General features: G+C 44.5%; 1 protein-coding gene across 4 annotated transcripts in view; it reads right to left on the reverse strand.

Moving 5' to 3' along the window:
- LOC113590876 (pleckstrin homology domain-containing family G member 1) overlaps nucleotides 1-16283 on the reverse strand; it is a 52285-nt gene that overhangs the window by 22646 nt on the left and 13356 nt on the right. For 2 of the 4 annotated variants that reach the window (XM_081704043.1, XM_035521365.2), the window contains exon 2: nucleotides 939-1399. In XM_081704043.1, the coding sequence (XP_081560169.1) occupies nucleotides 939-1271 (333 nt within the window). In that variant the 5' untranslated portion in view covers nucleotides 1272-1399. Of the gene's footprint in view, nucleotides 1-938; nucleotides 1400-9043; nucleotides 9145-10691; nucleotides 10965-16283 lie in introns of those variants that run through there. The other 2 variants (XM_081704042.1, XM_035521364.2) reach the window with 2 other exon arrangements.

Here is a 16283-nt window from a genome sequence, read left to right on the forward strand (position 1 = left end):
CATGTGAACAGCAAAGAAACTGCAGAAGCACAGCTAAAGTCCAAACCCCCAGATACGCAGCTCCAGACTCACCGGACGACTGTAGCTTAAAGCAGGTGCTTTCTCCACACTTACTGGAGGCAATGTGGATGATAAAAATAAAGACTTACCACCTTAATCAACAGACACTGTTTTCATTTGACACTTTATTCAGTAATGTAGCGAACTTTGAGAATATACTAAAACATTAGCGTAGGCCTACGTTTGCTTAATTTTATGCAGTTTCTCTCAGTCACAATTTTCTTAATAAATTGTTTTATAAATCATTTTTTATATAATATACTTCTATAAATAACATTAGCTAATGTTAGCTAAAAGCTTTCATGTAAACATGATCAATATTTAATAAATAGCCAGATGATACAACTCCAGATATCTTATTAAAGCCTGGCCTGCTCTAACTGAACCCGAGAATGCGATGAGGCTGTTTAAACACGAGACCCCTGACGACCTTTCACCTCTTCAGGTTCAGACCAGTAAAGCCTGGTTCCAATTTCCAGCCTGAACAGTACTGACTAACTGGGCGGTGATGTTGGACACTGAAGCTGTCAATCAGCTGGGGCCACGCCCACGAAGTTAAAGGCGATAGAGGAAAAAGGAAAGTTTACACACTCGTTTTAATGTTATTTCTAGGGTACAACAGATTATTGGAAGGTAGCTGGAATATATAACATTCTTTGCAGAAATATTTACATTTAAAAGTCAACTGTGCAGGGCCTTTACACATAACTGCTAAGCTTTTAAAATATTTGGAGCTTTATGAAGGGTTTGTGAAGGGCCTTTGTTTTGTGTGTACTCATAAGCTCATACAAACAGTTACATGAAAGAACAGTTCCCAGCAGATGCAGTCAGTCTCTTCTGCCTGTCCACCACCCGATCCCCCCCTCCCTCTCTCTCACCTGAACGATGCTCTGCAGGTCTTGTACGTAGGTTTTCTCCGTTTCCAGGATCTCTTGAACCACTCTGTCCACGTAAGGGACTTTCCGCCCCTCCCCTGGATGACCGCCGTCCGCGTCCTCCTGATTCGTCGGCGCAGGCGTCCGTCTTCCCGTCTCCGCCTCCTCCAGCTGACGGGCGGGGACAAGCTCCAACCGGATGGCCCCGGAGTCTTGATCGCGCTCAGGGGTGGAAACCGCACGGCCCCCCAGCGAGCAGTGGCTGTCCCGGGAGGAGACGGAGGAAGAGGTGGAGCCATAGCTGATTGGTCGGTCACTGCAGTGGGAGGAGTCCATGCTTTGCGAGGAGCAGTATGTAAGGGCGGAGTTTCTGAAAAACCAAGTGGGCGGCCCTAAGACCGCCCCTTCAACAACGGGGAGCTCCGGCAGCGGGAGTAAGACATCAGTGGAGAAAGGGTACTCTTCTGAGAGAGAGAGAGCGAGAGAGAGAGGGAGAGAGAGAGAGCGAGAGAGAGAGAGAGAGAGAGAGAGAGAGAGAGAAGGAGAGAACTAAAGTTAGTGCCAGATATTTCTAGTTATTTAGTCCAGAGGTAATGACCCACTTAGAAAATCTACGTGTCCATCAATTTCTAAAATTTCAGAAAGTGTCTCTGTAGAAATGTATGTGTGTGAGTATATATGTGTGTGTGTGTGTGTGTGTGTGTGTGTGTGTGTGTGTGTGTGTGTATATATATATATATATATATATATATATATATATATATATATATATATATATGTGTGTGTGTGTGTGTGTGTGTGTGTGTGTGTGTGTGTGTGTGTGTGTGTGTGTGTGTGTGTGTGTGTGTGTGTGTGTGTGTGAGAGAGAGAGTGTGAGTATATCATGGTAGTCTATCTGGAGACTCACTGAGAAGCTGCATCTCTCCATCTACAGACGGAGCAATAAACCACAGAAGCATGTAGGAAAGTAAACCAGATTTCCGTCTCTTCTCAGCGATTTCTCCTTGTGATTTATTGACCAATCCAGCCAACAATCAGAAACAAGACAAATTAACTATTAATCCATCTTTCCCTGCCAGGTTTAAATCGCTGCTGTGGTCGCTCAGTCAACATAGGGCTCCAAAGCTAGCTTGCACACGATTGGCTCTGTGCTATCCAGGCCTGCGTCTGATTGGCTTACACCCAATGTTTACACTCTCAGGCACTGAGCCACTTTCACGACTATTAGCAACCATTCAATGTGGTACGGTCATGCACCACACACACACACACACACACACACACACACACACACACACACACACACACACACATCTTTTCTGTTGGTCTTTGATCATCTTTCCCTGCCCAATTCTTAATCTTTGAACTGCACTTCAACACTTTAGACATCACTATGGTTATTATCTATTGCTTACATTTTATGACTTTTTATGGCTTGTTTATGTTCGTGTTGTGTAGCTGTTTATGTTGCTGAGGCCTTGGTAGATTAATCAAACAACATTCCTTCTGAAACACAAAGTGGTTTTCTGGATCGTCAACACTAACCTCACACTTACGTTCATGGTCTTTACCACCACGCAAACCATGAACATGTGTGGGGCCCCAGAGATCAGAGGGGCCCAGGGGCCCAAGAGACCAGGGGGGCCCCAGAGGCCCCAGAGACCAGGGGGGCCCAGAGACAAGGGGGGCCCCAGAGGCCCCAGAGACCCGGGGGGCCCAGAGACCAGGGAGGCCCTAGTGGCCCCAGAGACCAGGGGGGCCCAGAGACCAGGGGCCCTGGTGGCCAAAAGCAGTTTGCTGATAATACTAATCAGGACTGTTGAGCACAACCATGAAACACTTGTGTCACAGCAGCGCCCACAAAAGAAAGAAAATAAAAAAAGAAACCAGGAGGGTTCATTCTGACTCCAGTAAGAAGGTCAAAAGTGTACAGAATGAGAAAATATTTTAGTTTGGAAAAAAATCTAATTGTCTTTAATTAGGGTCCCAGGAATGCCAAATCTGCCCCTGCTGTAGCTGATATTTCATAGTTCAGTCACTCATTGAATAAGCTCTTCTGAAAGGAAAAGAAGCCATTAGGCTGATTTTAGTGTTTAGTTAGAGGTGCAGGTACCAGCTGTTCTGGGGTCAGTTGGGATCCGGTTGCATCTTTGCTAATTTGGTTCCCACAATACACACAATGCCCAACAGTGGGTAACCACTGTAGGCTACACTCCATAACATGAGCCATAACATAACAGTGTAGACTACACACCAGAATATCATCAGATTGTCAGTTTCTATGTTCAATTTAATATTTAGTATGTGGGTAAAACCATATGACGCTACTCAGGTCTAGACCTCCACGTCCTCGTGGTTAGTTACAGCGCAGGTCTGTGATCAGTCTGTGTCATGGAGGACGTGTGTGGTGTTTGGTGTGTCCTGTTTCTGGAGGCAGGATTCACTGATCAGAGCTGATGAAGACTTAACGTTCCAGACCAGCCAGGGCCCACAAAACAGGGCCCGGCCAGCCCTGCACATGACACAAATTATATATGTGATGCAAGAGAAGCACTGTCTGTGTGTGTCCCAAAAAACAACTTTCCTAATCCTGCACACACAACACAAACCCCTCATTACCCTCCCTCTAATAACACAGCCAAGTTTGGGTCCAGTACAAAGTGCTTCTTTCTCTTTAATTTTCTTGTACACACACACACACACACACACACACACACACACACACACACGAGCATGTGAGAAAATGAGTGCAAGGAGGAGCTTAAGATCATGTTCACTCTGATCTTTACAAATGAACCCAATTATAGCTGCAAGCTTCCTGTTTAGTCTGTGGGGCAGGTCTATATTATACTTAACCCTACCCTCAACCCTTAACCCTAACCCCTAATCCCCAACCTCTAACCCCAACCTCTAACCCCAACCCCTAACCCCAACCCCTAACCCCTAACCTTAACCCCTAACCTTAACCCCAAACCCCTAACCCCAAACCCCTAACTCCAAACCCATAACCTCAAACCCATAACCTCAAACCCATAACCTCAAACCCATAACCCCAACCCTTAACCCTAACCCCAACCCTTAACCCTAAACCCTAACCCCAACCCTTAACCCCAACCCTTAACCCTAACCCTAGCTCCAAACCCCTAACCCCAACCCTAAACCCCAACCCTAAACCCCAACCCTAAACCCCAACCCTAACCCCAACCCCCCAACCATAAAACATTTATTCACTGATTTTTCTGCAGACACATTTCCATTTGCCAAGGAATCAAAATAATACGTTTTTTCAGTTTGTCACAGAATTATTTTAAGAAATAAACAACTGCATTATACAAAACAATTTACTGCCACACAGTCATGATGGATTTTTGAAGGTGCATTGCAACAGTCCAACTTTATGGCACTATAAACTTCATTAAGCAAATCCAAGTTCCTCTTACTGCTCTTCCGTTAATTATTTATTTGGTTGTCTTTTTTCTTCCTTTCTGCACAGGAAAGTCTGAGACCGAAAGGGTCTAGACCAGCAGGTTTGTTTATACCACACACACTCTCAGACAGCCCTCCAACACCTCTAAACACCCCAAAACACCCCTAAACACCCCGCAACACTCCTACATCACCCCTAAATACCCATAAACACACACACACACAAATTCCACTCCTATTTTTATCAACTAAAACACAAACAGGGAGTGAGAGAAAGAGAGAGAGAGAGAGAGAAAGAGAGAGCGAGAGCGAGAGCGAGAGAGAGAGAGGGAGGGAGAGGGAGAGAAAAAAAAGGGAGGAGAGAGAGAGAGAGAGAGAGAGAGGGAGAGTGAGCATGCTCCCCCACTGTTATTGCTGAGAGACTAAAACACAATATAATTCAAAGCAGCCTAAAGAACAAAAGATCTCTTCTCCTGTCTCTACAACATCAGAGCATCAGACAGACATCAAAGCACATCTCTGTCTATTGTAACGTCTAGCCCGTCAAACAGATTGAACTGAAGAGAGAGAGATATTGCGAAAGACTGCTAAATTTCAGGCTGGAGTCACCTTTTATTTACAGCTATAGGTGAATGAAAGGTTGAAGTGTGGATTTAAGAAACTGTTTAAGTTCTAGTTGTGACCTAACCAGCAAAGTCAGACACACCCACACCCCCTGTATACAGGAGCTCCACAGTTTCACCTCCGTCACCTACGTCTGCTGTGACATCAGCGAAGTGACCTGTTCTCTGACTATGAGGTCAAACACCCCGCCCTCTCCAGCCTAAAGCCTGCTCCGCCTTGATGTCTCCATAACGATGTGTGATTTACACAGCCAACAGCTGCGTGTCCATAGCAAATGAGATGAACCCTTCATGTCCAGGAGAAGCCTGAAGCCCCCAGATACGAGCCCTAACCCTGCAGGCAGTACAGGAGCACAACTCCTCAGAAACTCCCAACATTCCCAGAAGTATTCCCAAATCTCCCAGAAGACTGCAAGATTTCTCTCACATCTCTCTCTCTGTCCAGAAACACTGTGCTATCAATGTTCACAAGTCTGTTCCTCAGATTTTTAATTACAGTTTATGCCAGTAAAGCAGTTGAGTTTGAAAGAGACAATAACCTCCTCTTTAACTACACACACACACACACACACACACACACACACACACACACACACACACACACACACACACAGGGAGCTTTGCTAAATACATTTACTTTATAACTAGTTAGAACATCTTAATATTTTGGTACTGTTAATATGTTAATGTCATATCTTATGTAATATTACATATTATTACTGTTATTAATATACATTATTACTGATTCATATCTTATGTTACATTACTATTGTTAGTTATTAATACACATTATTATTACTGTTATTCATATCTTATAATACTGTTAATATACATTATTATCACTGTTATTCATATCTTATGTTATATTACTATTATTAACATACATTATTATTGTTAATCATATCGTATGTTATATTACTACTGTTAATATGCATTATTATTACTGTTATTCATATCTTATTACTATTACTGTTATTAATATTTATATCTTGTTTTATTACTATTGTTACTGTTAATATACATTATTACTGTTATTCATATCTTATGTTATATTACTATTGTTACTATTATTAATATACATTATTATTACTGTTATTCATATGTTCTATTACTGTTATTAATATACATTATTATTACTGTTATTCATATCTTATATTACTATTATTACTGTTATTCATATCTTATATTACTATTATTACTGTTATTAATATACATTACTGTTATTCATATCTTATATTACTATTATTAATATACATTATTACTGTTATTCATAGCTTATGTTATATTCATATTCTATGTTATATTACTATTGTTACTGTTATTAATATGCATTATTAGCGTTATTCATATTCTATGTTATATTACTATTGTTACTGTTATTAATATGCATTATTAGCATTATTCATATCTTATGTTATATTACTATTGTTACTGTTATTAATATGCATTATTATTAGCGTTATTCATATCTTATGTTATATTACTATTGTTACTGTTATTAATATGCATTATTATTAGCGTTATTCATATCTTATGTTATATTACTATTATTGGTGGTGAGTTTCTAATGTAAAATGCTTTGGTAATATTGTACTTTGTGCAGTCATACCAATAAGGCCATATTGACTGGACAGAGAGAGAGAGAGAGAGAGAGAGAGAGAGAGAGAGAGAGAGAGAGAGAGAGAGAGAGAGAGAGAGAGAGAGTGTGTGTGTGTGTGTGTGGGGGGGGGGAAAGAGAGAGAGAGAGAGAGAGAGAGAGAGAGAGAGAGAGAGAGAGAGAGAGAGAGAGTGTGTGTGTGTGTGTGTGTGTGTGTGGGGGGGGGAGAAAGAGAGAGAGAGAGAGAGAGAGTGTGTGTGGGGGGGGGGGAGTGTAACAGCATGGAAAAGTAGCTTTGGAGATATTATAATCTCCAGAAATAAACATCACTGATAAAAGTAAAGGAAAACAACCCAACCATTATATGAGAGAACGAGAGGAGAGAGAGAGAGAGAGAGAGAGAGAGAGAGAGAGAGAGAGAGAGAGAGAGAGAGAGAGAGGTCATTAGTCATGCCACAGAATTCCTCTGTTCTCTCTCTCCCTCTCCTTCCCATCCTCTCTCTCTCCACACACTCTCATCTCTGACTCCGCCCCCTTATCTCTCGATCTGGTTCTAATGACTCAGTCTTGTTCATTTTACTATAAAGAATCTGGTCTCTCCTCCTCTCTGCTGCGCGCACACACACACACACACACACACACACACACACACACACACCAACAGGAAGCACACTGTCTAAAATGTCCAGCATGGTATTCAGCTCCTTATTTATTATAGATGTTGTACAGTTCTACAGAGCGGAGGCAGCCTGGCTGGGTCCAGACATGCTTCCTACGGTGGCTCAGAGGGAACAGTATTTTGACAGCTGCTTGGCCTTTGTCCTCTGCAATCTTCCAATACCAAGTCCACAGGGCTGCCAGGACAGTATGTCCAAGACTGCCAAAGACTAAGACAAGAAGCTGACATTTAAATCCAACAAGCTCAGTGCCAATTGTAAACCAGTAGAATCCCCCCCCCCCCACACCGATCCCACTTCCATCCGCATTACAGCTCTCAACACACACTTACCAAATGACTGACCAAACATCAACCAGACATGTCAACGACTCAAACAATCAACAGAAGCCAAAAACAAAGCCACCGGAAACAAAACACCAATGAAACACTGAACAAATACCAACTGAACAGCAACCAGATGCCAACCAAACACCAAACCTCACCCTCTTACCAACCAAACATCAACCAAGCGCCAGTCCAACACAAACCAGACGACAACCAAGCACCAGTCAAACACCAACCAGACGACGACCAAGCACCAGTCAAACACCAACTAGACGACGACCAAGCACCAATCAAACAACCAGATGACCACCAAGCACCAATCAAACACCAACCAGACGACGACCCATCAAACACCAGCCAGACAACAACCAAACACCAACCAGACAACGACCAATCACTAATCAAACACCAACAAGACAACGACCAAGCACCAATTAAACGCCAACCAGACGATGACCAAGCGCCAATCAAACACCAACCAGACGATGACCAAGCACCAATCAAACACCAACCAGACGACGACCAAGCAAACAACAACCAAGCATTAATCAAACACCACCCAGACGACAACCAAGCACCAATCAAACACCAACCAGAGAAGGACCAAGCACCAACCAGACAACGACCAAGCACCAATCAAACACCAACCAGATGTTGACCCATCACCAAGCAAACACCAAGCAGAGAAGGACCAAGCACCAACCAGAAAACGACCAAGCACAAATCAAACACCAACCAGATGACAACCATGCACCAATCAAACATTAGATCTCATGCTTACACTACAACCAATTGCTAGCTAATTGCCATCGTATCACCACTGGCTTATGAAGAGACTGGAGTCTTAACAGCCATGGCCTGAAACAGCAGCTCCTGACCGGTGGCACTGGGCATGTGCTTGAGAAACACACACTCACACACTCACACATACTCACACTACAGGAAACACAAACTGGCGAGTTTCACCATAACTTATCAGGCTGGCATTGTGAGAGATGCAGAGAAGCAGAGACATGGTGAGCTTTAATGTGCCCAGCTGCGCTTTCCACAGTACTCCGGGAAACTCACATTTTCACTATTACAGCTTTCCACAGTACTCCGGGAAACTCACATTTTCACTATTACAGCACCTGCTGCAGAAGTGGATACAACACATTTCTAACAGTCAACGTGTGAGGGCATGTTTCACACATACTCATGTGCTACAGTCACATTACTGACAACCAGGCAGAAAGAAACTAGCCCAAATGAAGCATTTAGCTAAGTAGAAAAACTGTATTTCACACAAAGATTGTTATCTACACACACACACACACACACACACACACACACACACACAAAACAATGATGACAGATGTGGCAATCCCGAGTAACAGAAACATCCAGAGAAAGAAACGGGAGAAGCTGGAGAAATACCAAGGGTTGAAAAAGTAAACAGGAGAAGGTTGAAGGTTCACACCAGTGGTGTCAGGGGTCCTCGGGGCCATGGCCCCTAAACTGGAGGAGTGGCTCCAACAGATCCCAGGAATGACAACACTGACCTCAGTCCAGACTTTAATCCTAGGAATGGCAAAAACACTTCAAAGAAGGCCCGAGTGTGAGGAAGGTAGCACACTCGCATGCAAACACACAATGAGCTGGAACATCTGAGATGCTCGCGCCTTTAAAAAATGATTGGTTAGAGAGTTTGTGTATATGATATCATGAGAGGAATCTTGTCCAGTTGGTTTATCTGTGATATTGGTATTGCTGAGAGCAGTGATAACTCACTAACAAGACACATCATGCTACCTTAGTGCGAACTTCAACACACTACCGTAGTGCTAACTTCAAAACACAGCCTTGACCGAGTGACCTACTGCTCTGCAGATTAGATTTCAGTGAGACAAATTTGATCTCTGTGAACCTTACACCTTCTCTAGAAATAGAACATATCTGACTGGCACATACTCAAACAGGCGCACCCAAACGGACACACACACACACACACACACACACCCTCCTGAACACAAAGGTACACACACTAATGCAATGTTATGTGCACATAACACAATGTGTGAAGGTGTGAGAGAATAACCTGGCCTGACACACTCCCAATGCCAAATCTTTTAAACAAAACTGTTTAGGGTCACACTGACCTAAATCAATCACATTTATTTAATAACACACTGATCAATACACACACCCACCCAACATACCCATGTACTGATCAGTGTTATTAAAAATATAAGATTCATTTAGGTCAACGTGACACTGGACAATTGGGAGTCTGTGAGGTCAGATTCTCTCACTCTGTCTCACTCTCTCACCAGATGTCCCATTGGGGCGCTGGCATTGTCTAAAGTGCTTCTGAATTGCTATTATCACCACCAGGCTACACCCCCCCCCCCCCACATGCACACCCCCCACGGGAGACTAATTTAGGTCAGGGTGGGTGGGGGCATAGAGGGGTAGATTGATGATATACATTCTTCAAGACAAAACAATCCATAGACAGCAGAGGAGCAACCACCACACACAAACACACTCAGCTGAGGAGACACACATCAGCGCCTGGAGTCTAGACGCCAACCACATACAACAGCAGCACACCACCGGCATGCAAGCAAATCTGCTCAAGTGTGCCAGTCTCACTCCTCTCTCACACACACACACACACACACACACACACACACACACACACACAATAGCAGCTTCGTTCTAACTAACAGCCAACACACACAAAACTCTGTCCATTCACAACCTGCCAACATGCACACACTCACTAACGACTAGTTTCGACTGCCTACACACACATCACGTCAGTAACAGAAGTGTTTACAAGCAGTTGCCCTCGCTTTGTCCCTCACACACACACACACACACACACACACACACACACACACACACACACGAGCAAAACCTTGAAGTTTTTCCTCAAACAAGACTGAATAGTTCTAGCAACACATACGTTCCCAAAGCAAGCGTGAGCGTCTCCAACCGGCCAGCTCCAACCCAGCCGTCCACAACCATTCAGCAAGTGCTTACCAAAACAGACCGTGTGAGAACCGATGTGAAGCGTCGTGAGGTAGTAGATGTGTGTGGCTGCGTGTGTGGCTGCAACTCACCTGTTGGCATGACAGCGTGTGGCTGCTGTGTGCTGGGATTCCTACGCTTCACATAACACACTTAGTATTCCAGTCTCAGACCAGTTCAACTAATCCTCCACTCACTCAGACACACACATACACACACACACACACACACACGCACGCACACACGCACGCACACACTCAAGCTCAATAATCCCCTGGTTTACATACACACATGCTCTGATCCGTAGCAGCTGGAATGAGACTCTCTCTGTCCCGATGTCACTGGCATACTGAGAAATGCTCTCTCTCTCTCCCTCTCTCACACACACACACACACACACACACACACACATACACACACACACTCACCTCATAGCTCCGCCCCACCACCATGGCCCCGCCCCCTCTAAGCTTTCACAGAAATGCTTTCTCTCTCTCTCTCTCTCTCTCCCTCTCACTTGCTTTATCTTCGGCTCTGTTTCTTTCTCTCCCTCTGTCTAGCTCTCTTTTTCCTTTATTCCAGTTCTCCCTCCCTTTCTCCTGGTTTCGGTTCCCTCGGTGCACCTCTCTGGTCAGACTGCTTTCTCAAACTCTTCTGTCGCACATGTAACTTTACTTGAAAAAAAACCCAGCATAAACTTTGGATTTAAAAAGTGAAGGAATGTGTGAGTACATATTTGTAAGGATGACAGCAGGAATAAGTTAGCTGGTTCCCAGTAGGCACCACCCCCAACACACACACGCACACACACTCACTCTCTCTCTCTCTCAAACAGGTTTTATCTCTGATCAGTAGCTGAACACTCCACATAAAGACCCCCTACTGCAGTTCCCACGTGAGCTGTGACCCCTCCAAGCCAACTCCAACACACTCGCACACACACACACACCAGCTCTAACACACACAACAACCCCAACACACACACCAACCCAACACACACACGCCACCCCAGGACACATGCGCTCATATCCCCCCAACCCATGTACACACATTCACCAGCTCCAACATACACACACACACAAACACATGCCAACCCCAACACACACACACACACGTGTGTAGTGTCAAGCACAGGATGTAAAAGCTGTGTGTGTGCATGTGTGTGTGTGTGTGTGTGTGTGTGTGTGTACACTGACAAGCACAGGGTGTAAAACGCTGTGTGTGTGTGTGTGTGTGTGTGTGTGTGTGTGTGTGTGTGTGTGTGTGTGTGTACACAGACAAGCAGAGGGTGCAAAAGCTGTGTGTGCGTTTCTGTGTGTGTGTGCGCGCGTGCGCATGTGTGTACACGTGTCTCTGTGTGTGTGTGTGTGGTGACAAGCACAGGATATAAAAGCTGTGTGTGCACATGTATGTGCGTATACTGACAAGCACAGGGTGTAAAAGCTGTGTGTGCACGTGTGTGTGTGCGCGTGCGTGTCTGTATGTGTGTATATTGACAAGGACAGGATGTAAAAGCTGTGTGTGTGTGTGTGCACGTGTGTTTGTGTGTGTGTGTGTGTGTGTACTGACAAGCACAGGGTGTAAAAGCTGTGTGTGTGTGTGTGTGTGTGTGTGTGTGTGTGTGTGTGTGTGTACTGACAAGCACAGGGTATAAAAGCTGTGTGTGCGTGAGAAGCACAGGGTGTAAAAGCTGTGTGCGCACGTGTGTGTGAGAAACACAGGGTGTAAACGCTGTGTGCGCGTGTGCCTGCACTTGTGTATTAATGTGTGTGTGCGTCTGTCCGTCCGTCCATGTGTGTGTGAAAGCTGTAGGGATTTCGGGGTCTGAGATTTAGATTTAGTTTCAGTGAGCTGGTGAGAGCACTGTTCATAAGTAATCACTACAGAGGAACAAGCTATAACAAGCTCTCACTCACACACACACACACAGAGCCTTAGAGTGGTCAGTCTAACAATACAAGTACGTAACAGCTATTCATACCCAGTGACCCAAATAAAACAAAACTCAGGACCTCTGCATGCTGACTCACACACACACAGACATATACACACACAGACACACACACACAGACACACACACACCTTTTATTCTGCATTTCCATTGCACTGGTTCTCTTTCTTACTGCAGACCGCACACACACACACGCCGACCAGATGCACACACACACAGACCAGATGTATACACACACACACACACACACACAGACCAGATGTACACACACACACACATAGACCAGATGCGCACACACACACACACACACAGACCAGATGCGCACACACACACACACAGACCAGACGCGCGCGCACACACACACACACACACACACACACACACAGACACACACACACACACACACACACACACAGACACACACACAGACCAGATGTACACACACAGACACACACACACAGACCAGATGTACACACCCACACACACACACATTCGTACACATGTGCACATGCATACGCACACACTCAATCTTACAGTCACACACACTTAACTACCAACTTAAATAAAGTTTAGTTAAACGCAACATATTCAGCTGGGACGTGACATATGACCAGACATGTGTCTCTGCTGTAGAGAGACACAGACAGAGAACTCAGCCAACACTAATATTTATCTCCATTTACAAGTATAAGTACACTATAGACATAAACAAAAAGACATTCATCTTAATTAAGTAGAGTATTCACAATCCTGACTCTCATACACACACCACATGCATAAAACATACTTATACTTGCCAGAGGGAATAAAATATGGCAAACACACACACACAAGTTGGAAGTGAAGTGCCAATGTTGGCATGGCAACCCTTTGGGCTGGGGTGAAAGAGAGTTACGAGAGAGAGAGAGAGAGAGAGAGAGAACATTTAATAGCCAGGTGATGTGGTAAGAGGGTAAACCCTAAACTTCAGCGTGCACCCATACATGGAACTGAAAAGATGGTGAATCACACGCGTAAACCAACCCAAAGTCACACGCGTAAACCAACCCAAAGTCACACGCGTAAACCAACCCAAAGTCACACGCGTAAACCAACCCAAAGTCACACGCGTAAACCAACCCAAAGTCACACGCGTAAACCAACCCAAAGTCACACGCGTAAACCAATCCAAATCACACACGTTTGACAATATTGTTATTGTTTTTGCTTCACTGCAAAATTGTTATAATGATCATATATTTACATTTCTAATATGAACTTTGCTGAACTACTGGGCTGTAAAATAAGTAAAGCTCTTATGTGTGTGCAGCTGTGTCTAGTGAGGTGTGTCTGTCTGTCAGTCACCCCAGTAAAGCCAGTTTATTGGTTTGGTTTTGGTAAACAACTCTTATACAAAGTTCCATCATTTCTGTCCTATCTACACAAATCTTTTGCATGAACTCTGTTCAGTTTTAAGATGTTAACTTACCTCAGTATAACTGATGTATTTTAGTACAGTTTGTGTTATATTTTCTACATTCTAAGCACCTGTTTTGGTCACCTTCAATTGGGTAGTTTTGAACATTCATTTACACTGATGTAGCTGTGTTACTCATCTCTCTCTCTCTCTCTCTCTCTCTCTCTCTCTCTGCACGTCTCATCTCTCTCTCTCTCTCTCGGCACGTCTCATCTCTCTCTGCACGTCTCATCTCTATCTCTCTCTCTCTGCACGTCTCATCTCTCTCTCTCTGCACGTCTCATCTCTCTCTCTCTGCACGTCTCATCTCTCTCTCTCTGCACGTCTCATCTCTCTCTCTCTGCACGTCTCATCTCTCTCTCTCTGCACGTCTCATCTCTCTCTCTCTCTCTCTCTGCACGTCTCATCTCTCTCTCTCTCTCTCTGCACGTCTCATCTCTCTCTCTCTCTCTGCACGTCTCATCTCTCTCTCTCTCTCTGCACGTCTCATCTCTCTCTCTCTCTCTGCACGTCTCATCTCTCTCTCTCTCTGCACGTCTCATCTCTCTCTCTCTCTCTCTGCACGTCTCATCTCTCTCTCTCTCTGCACGTCTCATCTCTCTCTCTCTCTCTGCACGTCTCATCTCTCTCTCTCTCTCTGCACGTCTCATCTCTCTCTCTCTCTGCACGTCTCATCTCTCTCTCTCTCTCTGCACGTCTCATCTCTCTCTCTCTCTCTGCACGTCTCATCTCTCTCTCTCTCTCTGCACGTCTCATCTCTCTCTCTCTCTCTCTGCACGTCTCACCTCTCTCTCTCTTTGCACGTCTCACCTCTCTCTCTCTCTGCACGTCTGATCTCTCTCTGCACGTCTGATCTCTCTCTGCACGTCTGATCTCTCTCTGCACGTCTGATCTCTTTCTCTCTGAACGTCTGATACCATCATGTTTGAACTGTTCGTAGGCCATAAACATTTCCATTTTAGCCAAAGATTATGCTAAATCAGAACTACATGGATCCGTACGCTCTGACCTAGACCTTGTATTTAATGTTATTTATTATGTGAGTAAACACTAAAAAATGTGAGTAAATTCATGCTAATTCACATTTAAAACATATAATGGAATTATTCTAATTCACATTTAAACACATAATGGCATTATGCTAATATTTAAATGAGTACATAGATTGGCACACCCCCTCCACTCCAGCCCTGGTATTAACAGCTACTGACATTCAGCACAATTCATTGTTTTACTGGCATGACATATTTGTTCAGTTTCTTTAGTTCACAGACATTAGTCTGTGTCTGTGTGTGTGTGGGGGGGGTCTTGGGCTCTCCTGCTTTGTCTAAATGTCTGACAATATGTACAGTACGATGTGCATGAGACCAGTGAGCGTCAAGGCATATTCACTTTTACAACTTAATAGAAGTAGGCGATGGTGTGTGCGTGCGTCTGTGGTGCACGCTCTGTCACTCCAGAAGGAGAGCATTCCCATGGCAACCTATATCTGTGATGTGTGTCAGTGAGTAGTGGGCTTAGGTATAATACATGCATTTAACACATGCACGCACAGACACGCACACACACTGGTCCTGTGCTGCCTCACAACCCCTCCTTCTTTATTTTGTCTGGCAAAAAACCCTCAAACTAACAATAAAACAATAATATGATACACAATAATATGATAAAGAAGCTGAGCATCATTTCCTGTCTGTCCTTTTAAACCCACCTGTCACTGTCTGAGTCCTGGAGTTAATTATGTTTACCGCATTACAAGTGGTGTTACCGCCTGGTGTTTCCGCCTGGTGTTGAGGTATGGCGTTTCCGCGTGGTGTTGAGGTATGGCGTTTCCGCGTGGTGTTGAGGTATGGCGTTACCGCCTGGTGCTGAGGTATGGCGTTACCGCCTGGTGCTGAGGTATGGCGTTACCGCCTGGTGCTGAGGTATGGTGTTACCGCCTGGTGCTAAGGTATGGTGTTTCCGCGTGGTGTTAAGGTATGGTGTTTCCGCGTGGTGTTAAGGTGTTATGTGGTGTTGTGATGTGGTGTTGCACTGCTACCATGTAGTGTTACCACGTACTGTTGCCATGGAGTGTTGCATGTGTTACGAAGCAGTAGGTTTTGTATGTTGTGTAAAGTATGGAGATTCCCACATCACCCTCTGTGATACTGACTGTGTGCATGTGTGTGTATGTGTTTGTGTGTGTGCGCGTTAGCATGAGAAATGATCTTCAGACTCAGATCATCATCCCATTTCACAGTGTGATCAGGAAAGGCCAGTGACGCTTCCTCAGAC

The sequence above is a fragment of the Electrophorus electricus genome, chromosome 21 (assembly GCF_041902795.1).
Source record: "Electrophorus electricus isolate QZ-2024a chromosome 21, ASM4190279v1, whole genome shotgun sequence".
In the NCBI taxonomy this organism is placed as follows: domain Eukaryota; kingdom Metazoa; phylum Chordata; class Actinopteri; order Gymnotiformes; family Gymnotidae; genus Electrophorus; species Electrophorus electricus.